Below are 26,165 nucleotides of genomic sequence, written 5' to 3'. Positions count from 1 at the left end.
AAATATCCCTTTTCCGCTTGTCGCACGTCAAATCGCGACCACATGTGTTTGCCCCAGCGCACACGCACCCGCATCGTCCTTGTACAATAACATCCCACCCGGCGATCGCGCTCTCAAACATTCTTATCAACGAGCGCTGGCTGTTTGATAACCGTGCACTCCTTGCATTCTCTCCCGCTCTCTTCGTGTTGTTTACCGTGCTTTTCGCCGAAATGCATCCACTTGGAAAAGGCTCTTCTTTTGGGAGGAAAAGTGAGGGGAAAAATCCAAAATTTCTCTTTGTTTTGGTTTCGCTACGCAGGCGCCCTTCTCTTCGACTGATTTGTTTTGAAACCGTTGGGTTTGAGAAGATTGTGGGAGAGAGCGAGAGTGGTAGCGAATAGTTTTTCTCCGCGGATGCGGAGAATCTTTCGCCCAAAGGTATGCCACGTGCGCGTCGTTCTCCCGCTGAGCGCGCGCCACATCTGCTCTATCACGTGGCTGCCAGTGTGGTTGTGTGACGGATGCTGAGATGATGGTGATGACGGTTTGATGTGGATCCTTTTTCGGATGTTGACATTCTCCCGCGGACGAACTCAAGGCAACGCAGAAGGAAGGGGTTGGGGAACAAAAAAAAAAGGCACGCGCTATTGTTCGGCCATTGTTAGGCATATTGGAAGGATGAGCGGGTTTTCGGTGAGTGGTGAGTATTTGGAGCACGGGATGCTGAGAACAAATCTTTCTCGCACTCCACCGCTGGAGCATCACGTTACATAAGTTATCTTTTTTCGGTCGGTTTTCATCCTTCGTCCGCTATTATCAGCACACAAGTCAGAAGTTGCCACAGCGAGAGGCGCTGGCCGTCCAAGTCGTCCCGTTCGCTGTCGTCTTGATTTCGTCCTGGAGCGAAGCCATTATTGACAACTGATAAGGGAGAGGCAGCGCAAATCAACGCTCACACACACGTCTGTATATTTATGGAAGACGATTGCGATATTCTGTGCAGCATCTTGGCTCCATCGTCAGCAGCAGCAGCAGCAGCAGCAGCAGAGCCTAAGTGATATACGCGAGTGAATGTGTGTGGAGTGTGTCAGCTTGCAAGAAGAAAAAAAAATAAGGGAGGAGGCCACACAGGGACAACGCGAACGTGAAGGCAACTCGAGAAGGGCAAACGAGAAGGAGAAATTTTCGCCTTTCAACTTTCCATTCTCGAGGTATACAAAAGAGTTTCCTTTTTCTTCCCCCAACGAAAACCGTGCACAATACCTCGCGATCGGTGGGTTGAATTCCGTTCACGCCTAGAGCCATCCATCTCGGGAATAGTGCTGCTTCTTTTTCTGGAGTGTGGTTTTTCCGAAAAAAAAAATGGTTGTGAAAAATGTAATCGCAGCATAGTTGGTGGATTCCGCAGTGGATTGCCTTCGGGAGAGTGAGTGAGCGAAGCAGCGAAGATGAATTTGTAAAGTGAAAAAGGAAATACGCCCATTTCTGATACTTCCGTTTTCGCCTGTCTCGTTACGGGCGGATGCTGGATGCTCTGAATATTGGATGCCAAAAATAGGTGCCGTTGTGTTGTCAAATGATAGTGGGAATCAAATTAGCAGGGAAAATGAGTTTAATGCATGCTTCCGTAATACTGCTGCTGCTTGGTTGCCTCATTTCGGGTGTCGAAGTGAAGAGCTACAAGGCGTCATCGAATCGGGGCAGTGGTATCAGCATTGGTGGCAGCAGCAGCAGCAGTAGCAGTGGCAGTGGTTCTGGGTTGGGCAGTCCTCGTCGACGGAGTCAGCTAAATGTTGGCCTTCTGGTTCCCCATACCAACTTTGGTCGACGGGATTATCTCCGTTCGATCAATACCGCGGTGCTTGGTTTGCAGAAGGGGCGTGGACCGAAGCTGACCTTCCTGAAGGACCATGATTTTCAAACATCCAACATACACTTTGACATGATGTCACTCACGCCAAGTCCGACAGGTAAGCGATGAGAGCATCCGAGCGAAGGTTGAAGGTTGTAATTTTACATGCTTCATTAACCACCCATTATCTCCCCTCCACACCCACCATCCTCATCCCTTCCCGCCTAACCAACAATCACCGCCACCACCACCACCACCCTCCATTAACCAACTCGCGCCTTGTTTTCGCTGTTTACACTCGCAAAACTCTCCCCCACTCGTTACAACACATAATTGCTCTAATTTAACCCCCGCACATATCTGCGCTGCTGCTGCATTCTTTTTCTGTTCTGTCTCTCCCCCCGGTTTTCTATTCGCCGCCCGAAAGCGATTCTGAATACACTGTGCAAGGAGTTCCTCCACGCGAACGTTTCCGCCATCCTGTACATAATGAACTACGAGTCGTACGGCCGCAGCACGGCCTCGGCACAGTACTTCCTGCAGCTGGCGGGGTACCTTGGCATCCCTGTCATCTCGTGGAACGCGGACAACTCGGGCCTCGAGCGGAGGGCTTCCCAGTCGACGCTACAGCTGCAGCTAGCGCCCAGCATCGAGCACCAGGTGAACGCTGACGTTGTTGGTTTTGGCTGCATGCATCAATTTGTGTTTTTGGTTCGACTTTCTGTTTCACACACACACACACTCTTGTTGTTTTTGTTTCGTTGAAACGTCCGAATTGATTGTAATGACTGTGCTTTATTTTTTTCGGGACCAATTGTAGAGTGCTGCCATGTTGAGCATTCTAGAACGCTACAAATGGCACCAGTTCTCGGTGGTGACATCGCAGATTGCCGGCCACGATGACTTTGTGCAGGCCGTCCGGGAACACGTGGCCGCGATGGTGAGTTTCAAAGATTTTCTACGTTGTTGTTGTATGTTGTCTCCAACTAATTATCTACTTAAAATAGGGGAAATATGGATTGAATGAACACTTTTTTTTTCAAATATCCACTATTTAACTAAAAATCAGATGATTCTTCTTGACCACCCTATTCATAGAACATATGAAGCTATTCGAGACACCCTGTTAGGCATGAAACTATCAAATCCTGAAAATAACATAAACATTGCCCTCTCGGTAGCCATTCGGACATAGTTTCGTGCGCATCGTGTTTAAGTAATTTTCCGTAAAATTTAGTTTATCCGACCTTATATCTCCGAGCAATCACCAGTTTGAACGACTATTCACATATTCTAGAAGAGATAAACAAATATTTTGCTTCATTTCAGCGATGATTTCGCATAGAAACTACTTTGTTGTTTGGGGGCAAAGTTACTGTTTATTGAACTGTCACATGTTGTCTCTTTTGTGGCTTCAACCCTGGAAAAATATGCCACCTCAACCAGAACCAAGTCTCACTATGCGAAGCGTTATGTGTATGTCATGTGTAGGGCATATTTCTTAGTGTGAGGTGTACATGAGGCTTGACATAATTGATATCCTTCCCCCTCTGTTAGTTGTTTGACGATGTATTCGGGAACACTGCTCGAAGCAACGTTTGTTGACATCCGTTGTGTTGGGGCCCAGTCTCGCCACCAGAACAAGTGAGGTAAGGCATACCGAGCCATCGTCCCCCTGTGCATGGTGAACCTTGTTAAATACGAGATAACCACCAGATACTCTTCCGGATCATTACAATATTCACACTTAGGGTGTTCATTTTACCAGTTCTTGCCCTACATACCACAAAAAGGGGTGATTTTTATATAATTCTTCTTGAATATTTCATTCACAAACTGGAAAATCTGTTGGTTATTTTTGATGATCTAGCTAAAACTATAATTTGAACCAAAGTCACACAGTTACACAATCGTGGGTCTAATCCCGTGACCCTGCACTAAATGATTGGCCTTTTCCAAGGCTACAGCCGAATGAGCTTCTCATTTAAAATCCTCTAAATAGAAAAAAATCAATCAATTGGCCTAGAGGATATCCAGATACTCAAGATATTCAGCAATACAAAATTAACAGTAATGCCTATGTGGAACAGAGGTTAAGTGCGTATGCCACGTAACTTTAAAGAACTTCACCGGTGGGAGAAGCGGCCGACACAACGGAGTTTTGAATGGTTTGAATGGTCGAGCACATTTTCAACGCGTTTGTCCTCTCCACACAACAGTCTTTTTTAAATTCCTAGTCGTCGGTTATGTTGATCTCGTCGCTCGATCGCTTCTAGGATGTCGAAATATGTTGTATTATACCATGACAAACTATATTAGTCACTGTATAAATTTATTTGATTATTGAGAATGAGCGTTTTTTTGCGTGTGAAATTCACGAAATGTAGATTACGAAAACATGCGATTTTGCTCTATGAATCTAACAAATCGCATCTGACCTCCAGTGACAGTCTAATATTCATCATTGTTTCGAAAAAAAAATGTGTTATCTTTGTTAGAAAAATAAAAGAGAACATAAAATGACGACAACAACGAAAACAAGTTGTACAAGATTGCTGAAACAAAATCATATCACTCGTAAAGGGTGTTAAACTACATCTCGAGGTTTATATAATTCAATATCAAGCAAATGCAACCAAATTTGGCATCTGAAAGTATTAGAATGCAATAAATAATTCTATGGTGGTTAGATACTCCTCCTTCCTCTCTTAGAGGGATGGAGGGGGGGTGGGGTCGTGGTGGGTTGTTGCTGCCATACAAATGAAGTATACATTTCCGCATAATTCAAGAACTAATCAAGCAAACGGAACGAAATTTGGCATGTGGAGGTTTTATGGGGAAGAAACATTTCTAAGGTGGTTCGACACTCTTCCCCCCTCTCTAAGGGGTTGAAGAGGGGAGGGTCTGTCTTTATTTTATCATATTTTCCGTATCAAAAATTTGTTCCATGTAACGGAGAAACATGTAATTTGCAAGTGGTTGAAAAATCTTGAACGAGAATTGTGTCTGAAAATAATCTGATATTATAATGATGAGTTTTGGTAGAAGTACTAGGAATTTCTTAGTAAAAGGTAAATTCAACGGGGTGGATTAGAAGATCAATCAATGAACAGTTCTGCAATTGGACTCATGAACTTGCGCTTAGTAAGAAAACGTGAATGTTTGATGGTTTGCTGGGTCAGCTAGTGAATGATAAAAAGTGTCTTCACAATCATATTGAACAAAAAAGAATAATTCTCACAACTCAATTACTGAGAAATTTTAGACTAAACAATGGGCCCTATTATATAAATCGAATCGAGAAGTCGTTACAATCACTTTCACTATCACACCGAGCTAAAATTCGTATTTTGTAAGTCGAGATAATCTTTTACCGAGCTCGAATTTAATGTGTTGCAATTGCATATATTTAAGTGTTTCTGAAATGTTTTCCAAAGGAAAATATCAGGGACGCAAACAAAATAATTTTCTGGAGATATGCAACAAGCAAACCATACAACTCGAAAAAGTATTACAGTTGCACCGAAAGCTATCACTCGGTCGATGCTATCGACTTGCTCGATTTTTGTAATAGTAAAATACAGTTAACGAGCAAAATTCTTATCGGATTTTAACAGGGCCCAATGTTTTTCTACTGATTTGTATTTTTATATAATGCGTTTCAATCATCCTACATAGATAATTCGAAGTCTATTGCTGTGAATGTGGAAAAATTATATTAGTTTATTGTATGAGTTGGCGGTTATACTGGATGCAGCTGTGTACAAAAATGTAGCCGTACGAATCATATGCAATCGTGAGAAGTAAACAACTAAATAGAATTGTATTGGTGTGGTTAAACTACTTCCAATCGTTTCGTTCAAAATCGGCTGCTTCGAGTGAACAACATAGTAATCAATCGTCTTCTGGAATAGCATATTTTGTTCGTCTCGACAAAATATTGCTATTCCAGAATTGCTCGTCTCGTCATACAGAATAATGTTCCAAAAATCCACCTCCTGCATTTTCGACTGTTGCCTTCAAACCAGGGCCCGAAATCTTCAAAAATGAAAAATGAATATCAACTATCTTCTCAGTCGCTTCGCTTCGACTAGCACTACTTCGGCATTAGCCGTCAACATAATTTGCGTTGACTAGAGGAACGAAAACTTGATTTCTGATGCAAAAAAGGAGTTACCCTATTAATGGACGGTTTATTGTCTACCTATAGTGAACTCAAACCAACGAACTTAGACAGTTATCAGGTATGCTATAAAGGTCCTCGCGTCAGTATTAGTAAATAGTGTGCAAAATAGCGCACACACACTGCACGCTGTTTTATACGTGTGAGTAATTTTAGTCTACGATACAAACAAATCTAACTCACCTGTAGCCTATGTCAAACCACGTTGAACTCAAACACCGATATATGAATACGTGGTACATGAGAGAGAGAGGAACGAATCCGTTTTGGGAGAAGTCACTTCAAAATGCAATGGAGACAATTTGACGGGGAATAATGAAATGAGATGGTCGAGTCGGTAGAGGGAGACAGCGACTAAACGCCCGACTGACTGTTTAGTCGTTTTGACGGAGAAACTGCGTGAAGAGGCAAAAGTCATTTCCGACTGAAGACTGAATACGGATATAGCCAGTCCGATAGTCAGCTGACTATCCTCAGTTGAATATGACTATGCCGAGCCCTGCTTCAAACACACTCCTTTTTTACCCTTTCGCTGGTTTCTCGTCATTTGCGTGAGATACCATCAGATCCAAATAACATTACTTCAGTCTCATCTGTCAAATCAGTTGTCCAATTAATTGTCTTCTTTCGGCTCCCATCACGCACAACTATTTCAAATCAAAACGGATTGTAACGGATTCACCACTGAAGGGGACATACTTTCGAAACAATTTGATGCCAAAACATTGCGATCATTAGGGGCCCTGCTATACAATGATCCCAAAGCTTTAGAGCATACGCGTGATGCACAAAAAGTCAGAAAATATTTTGTCGATCTATCTTACCGAACTTTGCATTAGTATTTGTAAAATCTTTATATTATCACATCACAATAAAGGCCATTTGCTATGAACAACTACACAGCATTCCACTCTCATTTCAGGACCACTTCAAGTTCACCATCCTGAACTCGATCATCGTGTCCCGGCCGATCAACCTGGTGGAGCTGGTGAACAGCGAGGCCCGGGTGATGCTGCTGTACTGCACCAAGGACGAAGCGGTGGACATCCTGAAGGCGGCCGAGGAGATGCACATCACGGGCGAGAACTACGTCTGGGTGGTGACGCAGAGCGTGATCGAGAACATGCAAGCGCCGGCCCAGTTCCCGGTGGGAATGCTGGGGGTGCATTTCGACACCTCCTCGGGCGCCCTGCTGAACGAGATCTCCAATGCGATCCGGGTGTACGCGTACGGGGTGGAGTACTACTTGAGTGATCCGAAGAACGCCGGGCGGGGACTGGACACGCAGCAGCTGTCGTGTGAGGATGAAGGCCAGGGACGGTGGGACAATGGGGAGGTGTTTTTCAAGTACTTGCGGAACGTCTCGCTAGAGGGCGAGCCGAACAGGCCGAATGTGGAGTTTACGACCGATGGGGATCTCAAGTGGGCCGAGCTGAAGATCATGAATCTGAGGCCGAGTGTGAACAGCAAGGGGCTGGTGTGGGAGGAGATTGGGATGTGGAAGTCGTGGCAGCAGCAGAAGCTCGATATTAGAGATATAGCGTGGCCGGGGAACTCGCATACCCCACCACAGGGTGTACCGGAGAAGTTTCATCTGAAGATCACGTTTCTGGAGGAAGCGCCGTATATTAACCTCTCGCCGGCGGATCCGATTAGTGGGAAGTGTCTGATGGATCGGGGTGTGTTGTGTCGGGTGGCGGCGGATCACGAGATGACGGATATCGATATGGGACAAGCGCACAAGAATGGATCGTTTTATCAGTGTTGCAGTGGGTTTTGTATCGATCTGCTGGAGAAGTTTGCCGAGGAGTTGGGCTTCACGTACGAGCTAGTGCGGGTTGAAGACGGCAAGTGGGGCACGCTGGAGAACGGGAAGTGGAACGGACTGATTCATGAGCTGGTGAACCGGAAGACGGATATGGTGCTGACGTCGCTGATGATCAATGCCGAACGGGAAGCGGTGGTGGATTTTAGTGAGCCTTTCATGGAGACTGGGATTGCGATTGTGGTGGCGAAACGGACCGGGATCATCTCGCCTACGGCGTTCTTGGAACCGTTCGATACGGCGTCGTGGATGTTGGTGGGAATCTTTGCCATTCAGGCGGCGACCTTTATGATTTTCCTGTTCGAGTGGCTGTCGCCGAGTGGGTACGACATGAAGACGGTGCTTCAGAATGCGAACAACACTCCGTATCGGTTTTCACTGTTCCGAACTTATTGGCTTGTTTGGGCGGTCCTCTTTCAGGCGGCGGTTCATGTGGATTCACCGCGTGGGTTCACGTCCCGCTTCATGACCAACGTGTGGGCTATGTTCGCCGTGGTGTTTCTTGCTATCTACACTGCCAACCTGGCGGCGTTCATGATAACCCGGGAGGAGTTCCACGAGTTTACCGGCCTGGATGACATGCGATTGTCGCACCCGTTCTCGCACAAACCGACCATACGGTTTGGGACGATACCCTGGAGCCACACTGATTCCACCATTTCCAAGTACTTCAAGGAGATGCACTACTACATGAAGCAGTACAACAAAAGCAGCGTGGCCGATGGCGTGACAGCGGTTCTGAACGGTCAAATGGATGCCTTCATCTACGATGGGACGGTATTGGACTATTTGGTGCAACAGGATGAGGACTGTCGGTTGCTAACCGTGGGACAGTGGTATGCGATGACCGGTTACGGGTTGGCTTTCAGCCGGAACTCGAAATATGTTGAGATGTTCAACAAGCGACTGTTGGAATTCCGTGCCAACGGTGATCTGGAGCGGCTGCGGCGGTTTTGGATGACAGGAACTTGTCGGCCCGGTAAACAAGAGCACAAATCCTCCGATCCGCTCGCCCTCGAACAATTCTTGTCCGCTTTCCTGCTGCTGATGGCCGGCATCCTACTAGCAGCACTCCTACTTCTTCTCGAGCATCTGTACTTTAAGTACTTCCGCAAACGACTGGCGAAAAAGGATCGTGGCGGTTGCTGTGCACTGATCTCGCTATCGATGGGTAAGTCGCTCACGTTTCGGGGAGCGGTCTTCGAGGCAACGGAAATCCTACGACGGCACCGTTGCAGTGATCCCCTCTGCGATACCCACCTGTGGAAGGTGAAGCACGAACTGGACATGTCACGACTGCGGAACAGTCAGCTCGAGAAGGCGCTCCACGCACACGGTATCAAACCGCCCCAGATCAAGGTGGCTGCCTCCACGAACGACATCATCGGGACGGGTCGACGGGAACAGCTGAACCAACTGAACCAACGGTCCTCGCACGTGCTCGGAAATCTGAGCCTCGGTGGGAGTGCCCAGGATTTGTACCGCTGGTCGTACAAAACCGAGATCGCCGAGATGGAGACGGTGCTGTAATTGGGGTTGGGGGGAGAACTATATATAAATATGTAAGCCAACAAACAAACAAAAAATGAAATGGAATTGTTCTATGTGTATACAATCGTTACCACGCCACTAAACCACCCACCACAACAACCCCGGCAAACCGATGGGTCCCTCTCCTGTGAGCTAATTCTTGCCAAGTTTCAGCTGAGGGAACGAGACAAATGCAGAGAGTCATAATCATCCGTATTCCGGAACCCGAACGAGTTTAGAGATTTCGCAGTCCGATCGAGATCGACTTTTGTATTCTAGAATCCGTCCGAGATTCAACCCCATTCGATGTATGCAAAAGTGGTAACATTGCCTTGACGCGAAACAAACGTCAAAATAAGGTAAATGATGTTGGTTTGTCCGATTTTGGGTGTTTTCACCCAACCAGTAAATGCAAATAGATTTTTCTTCATGGAAATCACACGTTATCAAGACGAATTTGGGCTTGTTGAAACGTCCCAAGTCTAATAATACCAATAAGACGTTCAAATTGTTCAGTTTTTAGGTTTTCTAACGATTTTCTTCAAAGAGAAATTATGATTTTGGTTTGTCCGAAAACGATCATGGTTTGTCCGGTTTTAGGAATCATCATTTTGAATGGAAAAAAAAATCGAATTTTCAAGTAGATGTTGCATTTCTTATTGCTTCAGTTTACTGTCATCATATTGATCTATTCATAATTTAGAATATTGCCTTTCCTTGGACATTTTAAAGGTGAACAGCACAGAGAACCTTTTTTTCAGTTTCCCGCGAAGGACAGCGAAGCAAAACAAACAAACTGCAGCGCACCAAGTGGTTGCCGTAGTAACCATGAGGACAAACCAACACCAGTGAATCAGACAAACGATGATCGGAATTGAGGTCATCGAGATGCATGAATTACATGATTTAGATATATAAAACAAATGGTGTGCAAGCATGATGTTTACAAAATTTGTAAGTGTTATAATCCCGAAAAGCGAAAAAAAAAGTACCACATAATCATCTGGTGATTGATTAGAAGTTAGCTCAAATGAGGGACGCATTGACACCAATAGAAGGTGGATTTTATAAACCTTTAAAACATGTGAATCCGTAAAAATATCCTATGAGTAAATTATGAAAAGGACAATTTTATTTACGTGTTTTGAATAATTTGAATACCTGATTAGACACAGGTGCGCTGAACTAGAGCATTCAAGAAAGTGGATAAGATCATGTTTTCGACTGGACAAACCAACATCATTTACCTGAATTCATCCGCATTCGTGAAGCTATTCTCTATCACATTAACATGCCCGAATGCAGTTTAAAATTGTTTAAGTATGAATGAAAATTATTACTTGGTGTTTTTCAAATACTTTAAACACGTATTTTTCACTCTAGCTTAACTATTTTTTAGAATAATTTTCCTAGGATTTTCGCTCAAACTTTATCAATCATATAAAATCACTATTTAGATAGATAGAAAGTCCCGATGATGGGAAAACTGACGAAAACAGGATTTTCTTCAAAAAAATAAATACCCTGAGGACTCTAATTCATTGTATACTTCATACGAAAATCTCAACATCTAATTCGCATCTCAAAAGAACTAACGGAGAATTTTTCCGATGTTACCGATATCGCTCGGATGGGGCCAGACAAATTACGAGTTGTCGTCTCCAACCCATCGAACAAAATAATGCGCTGCGAGCTTTTTACGATAGAGTATCGTGTATACGTACCCTGTTGCAACCAGGGTCCAACATTTTCGAAGACAAAACATGAAAATCGACACTCCTCCCAGTAGTTTCGCTTCGAGTAGGACTACTTCGGCATTCCCCGTCAACATGGCTAGTTCATCAGTCACCCTCGCTCTTACCGCTCGTCAATTCATTTCTAGGAAAATCAATTCGAGCAAATAGTTATTCTAATTGAAGTGACGAATGAACTTGATTTCAATTCATTCGACCTGACTTCAAATTACCACTACAACCCCACCCTGACATAGAAAAAGTTCGATATAACGTACAGATTACTTTCGAAATTATACGAATTCGAATTGTACGTTATATCGAAGCATAATAGAGAACTCAGGAACATAGCTTATACTACTTTTTTTGTGTTGCTGTTTGAGGAGAATGCGTAAATAATGATGAAAAAGTTCAATTCGCAGATTTAATGAATTTTCGTACTTTTTTTCGGATACCCTCCATCAAAGTTTGAACTCGAGGGGGTCTCCGTAGCCACATTGGTTGCGCGGTCGCTTAGTAAGCGATCGATCGTGAGTTCAAAACTCAGGGCCCCCATTGACCATCTTTGTGTTGTTACAGAATAACTACGTCCACGCAACAATCATCAGCGATGGAGATCGATCCACGGTCGAAATAAGATCGATTCATCCATACAACTGTCCTGCTCTGCAAGAAACATCGGGCTGCTGTTCTATAAATAACTCAACAATGGATCAACGACTGTCTCCGCTGTCCAGTCTTAACTGGATAATGGAAGAACAGATAGAAAACTCTTACGCCTAAATGGCTACTGTGTAAATTTGTACCATTTGCAATGGTATAGAAGGGAATACTCTAACGCCGAAAAATGGCAACTGTGTAATGTGCTAATTATAGATATGATAAATATGTGACATGTACACGATTAAAATTCGGCTCTGTTACAGCTAAAAAAATGCCAATGAGCCTAAAATAAACAAAAGGGATAAAAAAAAAGTTTGAACTCTCTGTTGGTCAACCTCAGCGGCCATTTTATTCCACGATCTCTTCATGTCTGCAGCATCCTAAGTCACTTTGACACAAATTCCCCAAATCCGCTTTACAATTGCCCAATATTTTTTGATTGGGCGAAATTGGAGGCAATTGGGAGGATTGAGGTATTTTTCAATGTAATCGATCTCATTGTCACATTGTCACCACCGAAGCACCCACCGACTGTAATGGCACCTTACCAAATCTGGCCAAAATTTCACTGGACGTTTAAGCAGGTACTCTCCCCTATACATTTTCGAGTCCTTTGTATTGAAAACCTTTGTCCTCTTTCCACAGCTGCGTATACCTTGCCAAATCAAGAACTTTCTGGCAAATTTATAAGCTAAAACGAACTTAAATGCCATTCCAGAATTTCTAACCTGGGAGCTGTCTAAAATCCATCTTCACGTACATTTCGTCATCTATCAGCACGTATCCTTCGTACTTTGTCAAAACCTTGTTGTATGCTTACATGCACAGAAATTATGATAACCTTCTCACATATGGATTCTCCGGATGTGAACTTCGATTAAAGTTGTGTTTGTGGCGATGTCGTAGTCCTAGAGCTTGTATTAATTATCTCAGCTTCCGATCGAATGTTCCACTAAGATCCGTCCTCTGAACCATCAAAACAACACTTTCATGTTCACGAAAACATTTCAGCACATCATATACTGCCGATTTGGCCACTATCAGCGATTTCGTGATTTGAGTACTTGACAAAACGGATCAACGTGAAATTTGCATCGTCGAAAGATACAGGGATCCCAAACAATTTGCTGTCGAAATAATTGAGATACGCCTACTACGACCGCTGGTATAAAATGAACTGGGATTCCGGATTCTAACTGAATTAAACTTCAAGGGTAAATAGGTAAAATGACCGCTTGCACCTTTATGTAATGCATGTAATGCAAAAATGCAAGTTTCATATGGAAGTCCTGATACAGGTAAACTTCGATATAACGTACATTTCAGTTTCAAAATTGTACGTTGTATCGAATTGTACGTTATATCGAAGTATAATAAAGTACTCACAAACGTAGTCTATAATACATTATTGTTTTGCTGTTTTAGTAAAGTTAATGAATAACTTCAATCAGAAGACGAAGCCAGCTTTTCTCATGATGTTTCCCTTCGTACTGTTGATTAAACCTTGATTCGTTTAGAATCCGGAATTACAAAACCAGCTGTATTTCGGGATTGATTGAAGGTACAATACTTGTTTTAGCATTACAATACAGATATTTCATTGTTCTATCAGAAAAAAAATATTGAAAAAAAATTTCCTTTACATTTTGGAAATGTGTACGTGATATCGAGGTAAAATGTACGTTATAACGAGGGTACGTTATATCGAAGTATCCCTGTAATGGGTTATGGTTTCAGACATGAGCTTATTTAGAATGCACAATACATAAATATGTTGTTTTTATGGGGTTTTCAATTTAAATGCCATGTGACCTTTGATGAACCTGTGGGATTGGCATGAAATTCTCAGTAGGGGAAATGGGGGTAAGACGGACATGTTGAGAAGAACTTCAATTGTATCTTTGGAAACTCATGTTTCCAAAATTTTGAAAGCAGTTTCTTACAGTTCAATATACTGGTTTTCGAAATAATTGGCCAAAGGTTTTTATGCAAATGTGCAAATGTGCAATGCAATTTTTTACTGAAATTAAAACAAGCCGAAAATTAGAACATTTTTATTGATGCGGGTATAATGGACATGTAGTGGTGGGAATATGGACAGGTTCATAATATACAAAGCGTAGAAATTTATCGCTCGCGAGAGGAATAATTTTTCTCTCTCAGTGTTTGTGTGTCCAGTAACTGAAATAGAACACAAAGAGAAAGCAATATAAAAAAAATGAATATTCTTCCCTTCACTTTCCATCATGCATTGGATGTGATTATGGATGTTACTGTCCATTTTTTCGTTATTTTTGGTAGAGATTCTGTACGGTACAGATTACAGGTTACATATTGGTACAGATTTTTTGTAGTTTGTGAAATTTTTCGCTTTTTTGGTCAGTATTGTTACTTGAAATCCCTGAAAATGCATGTCTTCGTATATTTAGAATATGTATAAGCATCAGCAGACACATCTTCAAATGCATATAAATGAGTATTTTTCATACTTAATGAGTTTTCTCTGCAACGAATATTTCAGATGGTACAGATTTTAGGTACAGATTTTTTGAAGACAAAGTACAGGGGAATTTTATTTAACCCATTAACAGAAATTTGAAATTCATAATGCAACTATACAAATCAACCTCCTGTCCATTATACCCCCACTGTTCGTCTTACCCGCGGTTCCACTACCTGTTCCGAAAATATTTTCTACACATTGAAAATGTGTCCGTTATAATGAGGGTACTTTATTCTTGTTTGGTTGAATAAAACACGTCTTGGATGAACAAATGAACAATTACGAATGAGGTATATTTCTGATTATTCTAATGACATAAATAATCCTAGCTTACTACGACCATTTCCGTTTCTACAACAACATTTATATCCAAGTTCCCATGTAACTCGTTGTCTGCGTACACAATCTTATTTTAAGGTCCATATGAGGTGAAACGAAAACTTGATTTCTGATGCAAAAAGGAGTTAAACCTAGGGCACGGCATAGTCATAGTCAACTGAGGATAGTCAGTGGACTATGAAGAAAGTCCCAGTCGTATTCAGTTGACTTTTGGCTTCTCCACGCAGTTTCTTCTTCAACATGACTCAATAGTCAGTCGAGCGTTTAGTCGCTATCTCCCTCTACCGACTCGACTATATCATTTCATTCTTCCTCGTCAAATTGCAGTTTGAAGTGACTCCTCTCAAAATGAATTCGTTTCTCTCTCTCTCATGTAACATGTATGCACACTCTTAGGAAAAATTGGTATATATGTCGATTTTTTTGGTAAACATGGTTAGTAAATTTTTGCAATACGAATTATTCGTACATATCACGCGATAACTTTGGTAAACAAATGTAAAATCGGCAATTTTTTTTGGTAAATATTATTGGTAATATGTAGGACTAATTCGTATTGCAAAAATTGAATAATCAATTTTTGCAATACGAATTAGTCCTACATATTACGCTAAAACATTGGTAAACAAATGTCAAATCGGCCAGTATAACCTCCGTCTATATTTACAGAAAATATGTATGTTCAGTCCCTGAAGCGAAGAGAAACATTGCATCGCAAATTCATATTCTTCATCTTTTGTGATTCTCCTGTCAGCTAGCATAGCGGCATAGCGGAATGCAGCGAGAAGAAGAGAGTATTTTTCCATTCGTGAAACAGTGCACATCAAAGTAAAACCAAAATAGAAGCAGCACAAGAAACCTTGAAACGTGTTGGAACATGTTTTTTCCTCCACCATATTTGACAGTGGAGAGTTGAGATTTTTGTCAAACGTGAATAAAGGACCATGTGTGTTTGTATGGTTTATTCATGTGGCATCATGCTGTTTCTTTGTGTAATCATGCATACTATTTCCTAGAAGTGTTTCCGCTGTGAACTTTGCAAGTTCAAGCGTCCATTGGCACATTTTCTCCAGTGAAACCGTGCACCATCCGACCAGAGCCTCCGCTCTCGAGTTTATCGAACTAACAATGTACATTCTAGTAATGTTTACATTACCAAAGATTTGGCAGCTCTTTTTAGTATCCCATTTTCTGGGTGCATGTATTGACGTTTGAGTTCAACGTGGTTTGACATATACTGCACGTGAGCTAGTTTGTTTTGTATCGTACACGAAAATTACTCACACGTATAAAATAGCGTGCAATGTTGTGCCCAAACTGCATACAGCATACAGCATACATAATAAATGTTCGTTGTTCGTTGGTTTGAGCTCACGGTAGGTAGACAATTAACCGCCCATTAATGGTGTAACTACTTTTTTGCATCAGAAATCAAGTTTTCGTTTCACTTTATGTGGACGTAAAATAAGATTGTGTACGCGGGTAAAGATTAGTGTCAGGGGGAAATAGAAGAGTGGATTGAAGTCAGTTGATGAATTGGCAGATTTGTATTCATTTGTCACGTCAATTAGAATAAGTATTGACTAGAATAATTCATCAGTCATCCTCGCTCTCAACGCTAGTCAATTCATTTTGTAGTCTACTTTCTGTTGGCGGCGAATACCGGAGTAGTCCTAGTCGAAACGAAGCTGCTGAGAGTAGAGTCGATCTTCATTTTTCACCTTCGAAGATTTTGTGCCCTGTTTGTGATTGTAGAAGCGTGTTAGGATTTATTAGTGTAATGATGGTGATGTTTTAAATAATGGAGACTTTCTCAGACTCTCAAACTTTCTCAGTTCATTCGGCTCAAGCCTTGAGAAAAGGCCAATTTGGAAAACAAAACTAAACACTTGCCCTGGAGAAAGACCATTTAGATAGCCTCGTTATCACTTGGTCGCTAGCAGGATGACTAATAGATCGTGGATGACTTATTGGTGACTTTTTCCGTTCAATCAATCAATTTTCGTGAATTCGAGCAATGTTCCGGTCAAAGTGCAACGCATTTCAAGCCGGATGTGAAGAAGGTATTTTTCAAAGATGAGAGCTGCGTTCATCGGTGGAAAGCTCAAGGTAAAATTTGTACCGCAGCGATTGCTGCCGACGCCGCCACCGCAACACACACCCGATTTGGTTCGGATTTTCTGTTGCCATTCTACGTGTTCTTTGAAGCGTTGTTTTTATCGGTTACATATTACACTTTTGCATATGTCGATTGGGTTTCAATCTCGGATGGAGTTTAGAAGTCGATCTCGTTTGGGTTAGAATGCAACATCGTGCTAATTCAAAACCCGATCGGGTCCCGGAATAAGACTGAACATCTACACACATACAACAGATGATACCGAACCGCCGAATATAAGTTTCCGAATGGCCGGGGAGGAGCCACCTTTGACAGCTTGCCGGCTGTCAAAGTTCACGGAAGATCGATTGAACCTTTTCTGCAACGGTTTGCAAAGTAACAAAAGCTCCATAACGCTACGTAACAAAACTGTCCACAAATAAATAGAATGGAAATGAGCGCAGAGAACGGAGAATGTAAGGTAAGTGAAGCGGTGGTTAGAGTTATAACGCGAGGGTTGGAGGAATGTTAGAGGTAGACAAAACGATGAAAAGAGACGTGAATTGTTGCATTTATTTACTAGTTTTACTATTTACCGTTATTGTAACACAAAAAAGGTTTATTATAGAATTATTATATATTCAGAAGACAAGAGAGAGAACATTAAAAAACGCGATAAACAATTATACAAACACTCGATCGTTTGACGCGGTTCAAACGGGAAAGAAGACAGTCTAAAAAAGTCTAATAGCTCGAGACATTTTTACTTTACCATTCGAATCTATACGTATATAATCATGTTTTACAGCTATACACTTCCACTCAAAAACTGCGCTGACGTCTAACCCAACGAAAATATTTCCATTTTTTTGTACCAACGTTACAAAACACATATTTACAGTGCAAAATCATAGTCTAAAAAGCAATCAAATTAGTTTTGTACACCTTTTCATTTATTTACATCGTACGAAACAAAACCACGGAATCGGCGCGGACACTGGAAAGTTGACGACGTCAAGTGAGCAATGAAAGGCGAAGGGGAAGCGAATAGCTGAGTTTACTATTATGAAAATACTTCGACGTTTTACGCTTATTACAAATATATATACACAAACACATATAGAAACAAACAAACAAAAATAAGAAAAAAAGGAACCCCTTTGAATGAGATCTGCTCACACGCAAAAATAGAAACATCCGCGCAGCCCAAAAAATTGAAATCAAGACAAACCAACACACACACAAACACAGTAAAACAAATACTAAGCAAAATAATTGAGTGGTTTTTAATATGAAATTAAAGATGGAAATAAACAGTTAACTTTATAGAAAACGTATTAACAAATGAGAGAAGAGAGAGAGAGAGAAAAAATCGCCAAAAAAAGAAAAACAAAACAAAAGAACACAAACTAATCTATGAAATTGCATTTAAGCATTTTGAAGATTTCAATAAACGTACAGGTTATGTTTGGGGAAGCAAACAAATAAAAAACCAAAAAAAAACTACCAGTAAATACTTATAGAGTCGAGGAGTATGTGAGGTGAACACCTAATTATTATAAAATGGCCTAATAATTACCGGGGGAGAAGATAGAAACCAAAGAAACCATTTTTTTAAGAGAACAAAACGAAGAAGCAAAAAAGTGTATAAAACAAGCGACTAGCGAACACATAAATGAGCATGCGCGGACCGACTGACACGGAGATTGAAACGATGCAACCGAAATCAAAAACGGACAGAAGAAAACACTAGAAAGAAAAACCAGCATACAAAAACACATCCAGAGAGAGAGACAGAGAAACTCTATGGGAGGATTTTCGTTGTTGTAGCTCGAAATAAAACAAACAAAAAGCAGCAGCATACAACAGAAATGAGTTGCGTTACTAAGGGTGCGCATACACTGTTTGACCGAAGCCAAATATTTGACTCTTTTTGACAGATAAAATTTGGTCAACGTGTACTGATCAAATATATTCTACACAAAACACGACAAGCAAATATTCTATTATTGGATGTCTAAAATATTTTTTCAGTTTGTTCTTCGAACCTGTCGGTTTGGTACATGGTTAGGTTACCTTGAATATTTCAGCGGATTTTTTCCATGTTCGGTGTTTGAAATTGTTTACCACTGTTGAAAATTGAAGAGTGGCAAACAAAATAGTGTTTGTACAAATATCAAATCAAACCTTATCTGTCAAAAAATATCAAATATTTGACCTCCGGGCAAACAGTGTACGGCCACCTTAAATAAAAATTGGTTAACATTTTTTAGAGCGAAGAAGGAGTAGGAAACGAGAGAGAGAGAGAGAAAGCGAGAGAGCGATAGAGACAGAGAGACCTATTTATACATAAATTGACATTTTATTTTTGGAGGAAGGACATACACGCGAACCCAGAGCTGCCCAGCAGAGCTGGGAACACTGTCAGTAGAGAAACAAAACGTTAGATTCGGACAATTTAACAAAGTAACCCATGTTCGATGATAGTGATGGGCAAAACTTATACACAGAGGTAGAGAAGAAAAAGCGATTGATTAGCTGCGAAATAAAATAAAATTCGGTTTCATAAGTGTTCATTACGGAGGAAGATAAGGAAAACGCTATGCTTGCGAAATTAAAGTGATAACAGAAAACTGTTCGATTCCAGTGCGATGAGATCAACCGGTATTAAATACTTTATTTGTATACGTAATAGTTGTTGTCATGGTTTTGATTAGCATCTGTCACCTTGACGGTATATTCGAGAGCGTGACCGGAAAAACATGCAATAGAAAACAACTCCAACAGAAACAACCGCTCAGGAAAAGTGTAGTAAGCTAGAAATATTGTGGCGCGGGACAAACATCATGAGTATAAAGCCTCACAGAAAACAGGCGTAATATCTATTTCTAATTTATTCTGGGGTCATTGTAATGGGAGCGAAGTCCGCATTCAACCAGGATAAACAATCGTTGCGGCTCAAGCCACCAAGATGACGCGATCCGAGTCGATCGCCGACCCGCTGTCTGAAGCGGCGGTCTTTCACACGCAAATCTGTGCTCCACTGATTGCCCGGTTAGTTTGACACATAGGTTACGATCCTTCAGTAAGGTCTGACCGAGCTTTAGCGAAACTCTGACCTGCAAAAGCGTGGGGAAAACTGTTAATGCCTAATTTTGATTGAGTCCGTCGGCGTTGAGTTGGGTTAGTTGTTAATTGGTGTCTTCTCGGATATAGAAGCTGAGGAAAGAGCAAGCATCACTTGGACATTCAAGCTGGAACTTTTACGTGGATGTTTAAAGGGATTAATCGCCAGCATGTGTTGGAGCGGAGGGAAACGTGCGTGTACCATCGAGGTCTAATGTAATCGCGACCTCGCGTGGTTTCCGAAATTGCTGATCGCTGATCGTGTTTCTGGAAACTTCGCCAGGTTTCCAGTTTTCCGAAACATAACTTCCCACCGTCGCGGTTGAAGTTCGATAAAGAGTACGATGATGCTGCTTCCCATGAAGAGATTGCATCTTGGTCATAACATTGTTCCTCCAATGAATCCGGTCCATAGCCGGTTCGCTCGCTGGGCTCCTCTTCTAGTTCCCACCGGATTCGATGCGAACTCCATCTTTGCAGGGTTGCTGTCCGGCAGTCTTGCAATATGCCCTGCATATTTTACTCGTCCAGCCTTAACGACTTTCTTGATGCTGGGTTTGCCGTAAAGGGTGGAACGACCAAAAAGTGCTTAGACAAAATAACGTTTATAGTATGTTTATTCTTAATTTAAAAATTCATGTTTTTTTCTTTTTGAAGTTCATACATTACTAATTTCTGCTGTTTCAGGTGTTTCAGCATTCATCGAAGGGAGCAGTATCCAATTCGTCTACCGGTAACATAGCGTTTGGCTCAGCACTACCTGTATGGAGGCTGTGGTCGTTAATGACACCGATGTTGAAGAAGTAACTTCGCATTCTCAATTTACATATTCTTTCACTGAGTTCCCATCAGCCAATCACCTGTATCTGCATCTCCCTCATCACGATGAGTGCTGTAACCAGCTCGTTTGTGTTGTCGCAGTTCTGGTAGATGGCATAACCAACCTTGAAACGATCGCAGAACTAAGATGTTGAAAATGCGGACTCGCAATATTTCGAAAAGAATTCGAGTACTTGCAAGAAAGTTGAGAGACTTGCTGTGCTATGTCACGCACTACGCAGCACTATGTCTTTGGTACTTGTTCTTCGCTTGGGTTTGCTACGATTGTTTTGTCTCGAGATTCTTTGTGAATTTGACCTTGCGTTTTATTTTTACGGATGGCCTGCAGGGAACTGATTGGAGGACATATTGTAGTGGATTGACCTCCGATCAAATTCGTCCCGTTCTGTCTCCTGTTCGCTAACCGTGTTTACTGTTCGCACAGTGTTTTTATCCTTCCCCTTCCATTCTCTTTGTTGACATCGTGAGGGGTGATCCAGACCAAGATTATTATATTAAGGTAAGAGGGGGACCTTAATGATTGAAAATGGAACATAACATTCAAATCGACGAAACTGACAACAAATTATCTTTGAGAATGTCGTGCGTGATTTGCAGAGTTTTAAACTAAAGATAGTTCTTTTGTTGTTGGTTCAGCCGTCGAGCCTACATAAACTCCTTGTCGCAAACCCGAGCAACAACACGCAGTGCTAGGAGCACTCATCCTTTCGATGTAAGGAAGAAATAAATGGATGCACGGTTACGAAATTCAGCTCAAATTTGCTTTGTTCTATTCATCTGTATTCAGCTAATTCAACTTCTACGTGTTTTTTTCATAACACTTGGTTCAGACTTGATGTTCGTCCTTAACTTTTACAATTCGATCAACTTCTTTATCTAGCATTTGCTTCTTATTCTCTTGATTGGGTTTTAATGAACTCTCGGTTGTATTTAACCACCTTCCGGATATGAATTTCCTTCCATCGCCTGATTACCTTGATTCACTCCCTTCTACTATAACCTCCTGGTTGAATTCACTTCAAACTCCCAGCTTGATTCATTTTAACCTCTCGCTTTGATTGATTTGAATCCCTCGGCTGGATTCACTCCTATATCCAACCTCTCAGTTGAATTTAATTCAATCTGCCAGTTGAAATCACTTCAATCTCTTTGTTGAACTCACTCCTGCCCTCCGGTTGGATTCACTCCGGTCTCTCGGTTGGAATCACTTCAACCTAAAGATTGAATTCATTTCATCCTCCCGGCTGGAACCAACTTCAACGTCATTCTTCATTGATCATTCAACATTCTGTTCAATCTCTAGGTTGAATTCTCTTCAACATCCCGGTTGAATCAACATCAACCTCCCGAGTGAATGCTCTTCATTGTCGTTCAATCACTGCAATCTTTCAGTTAGAATCACCTTAGCCTCCCGATTAAACATTTCTTCCCGACTGAAATCCCTTCAACCTCCCGATTGCATTCTCTCCGACCTCCCGGCTGAACTCCTTTCAACTTTCCGGTTGAATTTCTCCTCCAAGCACCCGGTTGAATCTCTTCTCCTATCTTCCAATCGGAATCACTCAAATCACCCGATTGGATTTAATTCATCCTCCCAATTGGAAACACTGGAACCGTCTTCTGGTTAAATTTTCAACAATTTACGATTGCCTTCTAATAGCAGAATATATTTAGGTCAACTTCACGATAATTTACAACTTTCTGCCAATCGGCAATGAACTTTCACTGTGTAGCATCAATGGGAAATTTCTTTTTTTTTCTCCTGTATTTGCAAAAAAAAAATTCAAATAAAATTTTAGTAAACGTACCATTTGCAGATACTTTTTACCTCGTCGCCAGTTGTAGTGGATTTACTGTTCGCACAGCGTTTTTATTCTTCCCGTTTCATTCTCTTTGTTGACATCGCGAGGGGTGTTCCAGACCAAGATTATTATATTAAGGCGAAACCTACACATATTGCAGTTCCTGAAGTTGTATATTTTCTAAAACTGAAATGTTTGAAGTTTCCATCTTTTTTTTATATATATATTTTGGATAGCAGTGGAACGAGGTTCAAATGATTCATTCTCGGTCCGAAGCACTTAAGGATAAACCTCCAATGTGAGGTATTACAAGACGGGAAGAATCTGCCCTTCCCAATTCAACAATAGCTTGCGCAAAACCACGACAACAAACAACGAATATATAGATTATTTATTCGAAAAGAGAAAGATGTGAAAGGAAATGTTCGAAAAATGCAAATCATGAAGAAGTTCAACCGCCATTAGTTTCACAAGCTGGCTTTTCTGGAGAAGACAAAATACAAAGCAGAAACTAATGAAAGGACACAATACTATAACATTTACACAGACACACATACACAAGCGTTAGGGACAGACCCTCCAAAAATACCAGAAAAATTCGCTGCAAACAAGGTTGTCAATTTTTGTAGAGGTTCGACTTTTATTTTTATACGAAACTTTTGACTTAGCGGCATTTGCTTAATTTTACTCGGTTTGCTCGGTGTGTGGTGGGACTGAGAGAATGGATGTGTTTGACAAATTGAGTGCATGTGATCGATGCGAGAGACCGAGTGGCAGTTTGGAATGAATACACGTGAACACGAACAGACACACATACACGCACCTGCTCGAACGTAAAAACTGGGAAGAAACAAAAAAACCATATGATTGGTAAAGTTGACAAATAATTTTTAGCGTAGGAATTTGTTATTTTAAGCAAACGTGAAGCCAAAGCAAGGAAAACGGAGGCAAACGGTTTTTTATATTCTGATTATTAAAAAGTAAATCCAATCCCCCCAGAAAATATTACAAAAACCTAGTGAAGAAGAAACGTGAAAATGAAAACTAGAGCACTAAAAAGCAAGTGAATCGAATCATTTTGTTTGCGTGCCCGGTGAAGGTCTTTACTGGAATGTGTTTACGGTGAGTGTTCAATTTATTTAGCAAACAGAACAAATACAAAAATAAAACACACACAAACGAAGAAAGAATGCTCAACTTGGGTAGAAGATCGGTGCATCCCGAGAGGAGGAATACAAAATGTTGTTATTAGATTTATACACGTGAATATCATTGAATTTGCTCATCATTAGTGTCAACACGGTTTTTGTATTTCGTTGAGTTGAGTCGAGTTGAAAGAAACTCCCATAAGCGCAGAAGAGATAGCGGGAAATGAACAAAAAAAAAACGAAACGGAGGTGAAAAGTAATAAGAAAGAAAAAAAAAACTGTATAAAAACGCAGCACTTGGAACACCTTATAATAAATGTTAACATTATTAGAGTAAAGTAATATAATTATTAAAATTGAATTAAAGGAGCATATATTGAACTTAGGATAATTTAAATAACTAATTTAAAATAAAGAAGAGAATATCCTACGGGATATGGACATGGAGGTTAAACGAATGGAAACTAAGCATTAAAAAACCGTGGATGGAAAGTAGGTGTAATAGTTTGGTAAACTGTATTAAACAACCAATGAACGAAAAATGTTGTCAACTAATGAAGTCTTGAAAGAATATAAACTGGAATAAACCAAAAAAAAACCGTCACGCCTCGCGAGGACAACTCGCGTCCGGCGGACAACTAATAACCCAAGAATAAAAGTAAACTATGTTTGTGTACTTAATTAAAAGCCAATTTTAAACCAAACCAGAACAAGAAGAAGAAAAAACCACGAACAGAGAAAATGCATCTAATAAACGTTGGAGTGTAAACTTTGTACACACACTAATACCAAAATCAGCCGAATAAATAAAAAAGAAGTAATCCGAACAATGGTTGCGTATTTAAAACAAGTTCAAATGAAGGGGGAAGTTGACGGCGGTTGGGAAAAAATTGGGCAAAGAGACCGGGGCAACGGATGCACACAAGCAGACAAATAGGCATAACTGTTCGAAAAACAAGAAGTGGGTTATATCTATAATATAACCGCGAGGTAGACGTAGGACTATCGTTGGCTCGGTAATCATTTATTTGAAATTGCATCTGAATCGATTCCTAATGTATGAATGAATGAATATTTTGAAAGATTGCTGAAAGTTTTTATTGTTAGTGTGTGGGTGGATGAGTATATATATGAAATTGTTATTAACATAAAACTCAACTCTTTCGAACTTGTTGGTGGTCCCGAAACGAACCGATGGAATTTAAGTGGCCTTATAAAAGCTACTGAAGATGTTTGATACATGATTCATTTTTGTTTTCGTGAGAATAACACGAGATTTTTCATGATCACTCCATACGCAGAATAGAAACTGAGGGCGCCATTTCACGGTGAAAACGAAATAAAGTCTACATAACCTCGCATAAAATTCATTTCATTTTTATCGCGATGTGGCAATTTTTCATGACCGTTCCATGCGAAAGCAGAACAGAAACTTATGCTATTGGATTGCATCACGGGAACACCAAGCCGAATGCGTAAATGGGTGAGAATATTTTTTCGCTCGGACGCATTCACACGCAAACAATTTTTCATGACTGTTCCATGCGGAAGCAGAACAGAAACGGATGCGAGTGAAAGTACTCACGCCTTGCGTGTGTCCGCTATGGTTTCCCAAACACTAATGTAAGCGAGCAAAACAAATCACAGATTGCATGTATTCGCTATAACGGTTTCTCCAGGTGCTTAGATTTTGGGTCCGTGTTCGGGAACACATTGTGATCAGCATTCATTATTATTGAGCTAGATTGTTATGATTTCAATAGCTTGCTTTCAAAGCCATTTATAAGCTATTGAAACGATTTTGACGTAGGACTACGTCTTTCATTTCTATACCGGGGTGTAAAATCAAAGTTTCGAAAACGAAAGCGTTACGCCGGAGACCGAGATTTTGAGCGTTAATAGCTCCTAAACAACTGAACGAAATGGTATGATAAACACTTCATTCGATAGATAAAATGTCTACGCGTTCTATACTTGTTACTTTCTGATCAAAAAACTTGTTTCAATAGTCTTAAAATTGCTTTCAATACAGGCTATTGAAATCACCAATCGGTATATAAGCGAGCGCCGCCCGAAAATCCACTCAGTTCTAATTGAACAGCGATTGGAGCATGTTGTCGCTGTTGTGGTGAAGCTCTTCATTTATCATGAAAGCGCGAATGAACGGTGTCACCAAGAGCCTGTTTGTGCACCTTAGGCCAGAAGGGAATCCATCAGGAGGAGAGTGATGCTACAAACGGTTCCCCGGGAAGATCTCGAAGCAGCCGCTACACACACACACACACACACACACACACACACACACACACACACACACACACACACATACACGCGCGGAATTCTTTCCGTTTGGATGCCATTCAGCATCGAGAAAGATCCGGAAAATAATTTGCCAGTTCCTCTGGGAATTTTCAAAATATAATCATGTGAAAGAGTTTAATTGAATGTTTTCTATCCATGTTACACTGTGACCAAATATGTTTCAATCAAGTGCTATTAACAGGTGGTTATCGAGTTGGTATTAACCACTGGTGGGCTTCC

The 26,165-nt window shown here is 41.1% G+C and overlaps 1 protein-coding gene across 2 annotated transcripts; it reads left to right on the top strand.

The window, feature by feature from the left end:
- Positions 1 to 552: 552 nt before the first annotated feature.
- On the top strand, positions 553 to 24,446 carry LOC129767708 (glutamate receptor ionotropic, NMDA 2B). 2 transcript variants are annotated; one of them, XM_055768869.1, is made up of 5 exons: positions 553 to 682; positions 803 to 1,952; positions 2,262 to 2,494; positions 2,655 to 2,774; positions 6,940 to 24,446. In XM_055768869.1, exons 2-5 carry the CDS (start codon positions 1,559 to 1,561, stop codon positions 9,370 to 9,372), a joined length of 3,180 nt encoding a protein of 1,059 aa, XP_055624844.1. In that variant the 5' UTR covers positions 553 to 682; positions 803 to 1,558; the 3' UTR covers positions 9,373 to 24,446. The 2 variants fall into 2 exon arrangements, with proteins under 2 accessions (XP_055624844.1, XP_055624851.1); XM_055768876.1 differs by lacking the exon at positions 553 to 682 and having other exon boundaries at positions 802 to 1,952.
- The last annotated feature ends 1,719 nt before the right edge of the window (positions 24,447 to 26,165 follow it).

Source organism: Toxorhynchites rutilus, chromosome 1 (assembly GCF_029784135.1).
Source record: "Toxorhynchites rutilus septentrionalis strain SRP chromosome 1, ASM2978413v1, whole genome shotgun sequence".
Classification (NCBI taxonomy): domain Eukaryota; kingdom Metazoa; phylum Arthropoda; class Insecta; order Diptera; family Culicidae; genus Toxorhynchites; species Toxorhynchites rutilus.
The sequence above is the reverse complement of the archived record's forward strand: the minus strand, read 5'-3'. Positions and strand labels throughout refer to the sequence as shown.

Coding starts and splice junctions, on each gene's coding strand:
- LOC129767708 (XM_055768869.1), top strand. CDS start 1,559: ATGATAGTGGGAATCAAATTAGCAGGGAAAATGAGTTTAATGCATGCT. Junction 1,953..2,261: donor ACTCACGCCAAGTCCGACAG/GTAAGCGATGAG, acceptor GCCGCCCGAAAG/CGATTCTGAATACACTGTGC. Junction 2,495..2,654: donor CGCCCAGCATCGAGCACCAG/GTGAACGCTGAC, acceptor GACCAATTGTAG/AGTGCTGCCATGTTGAGCAT.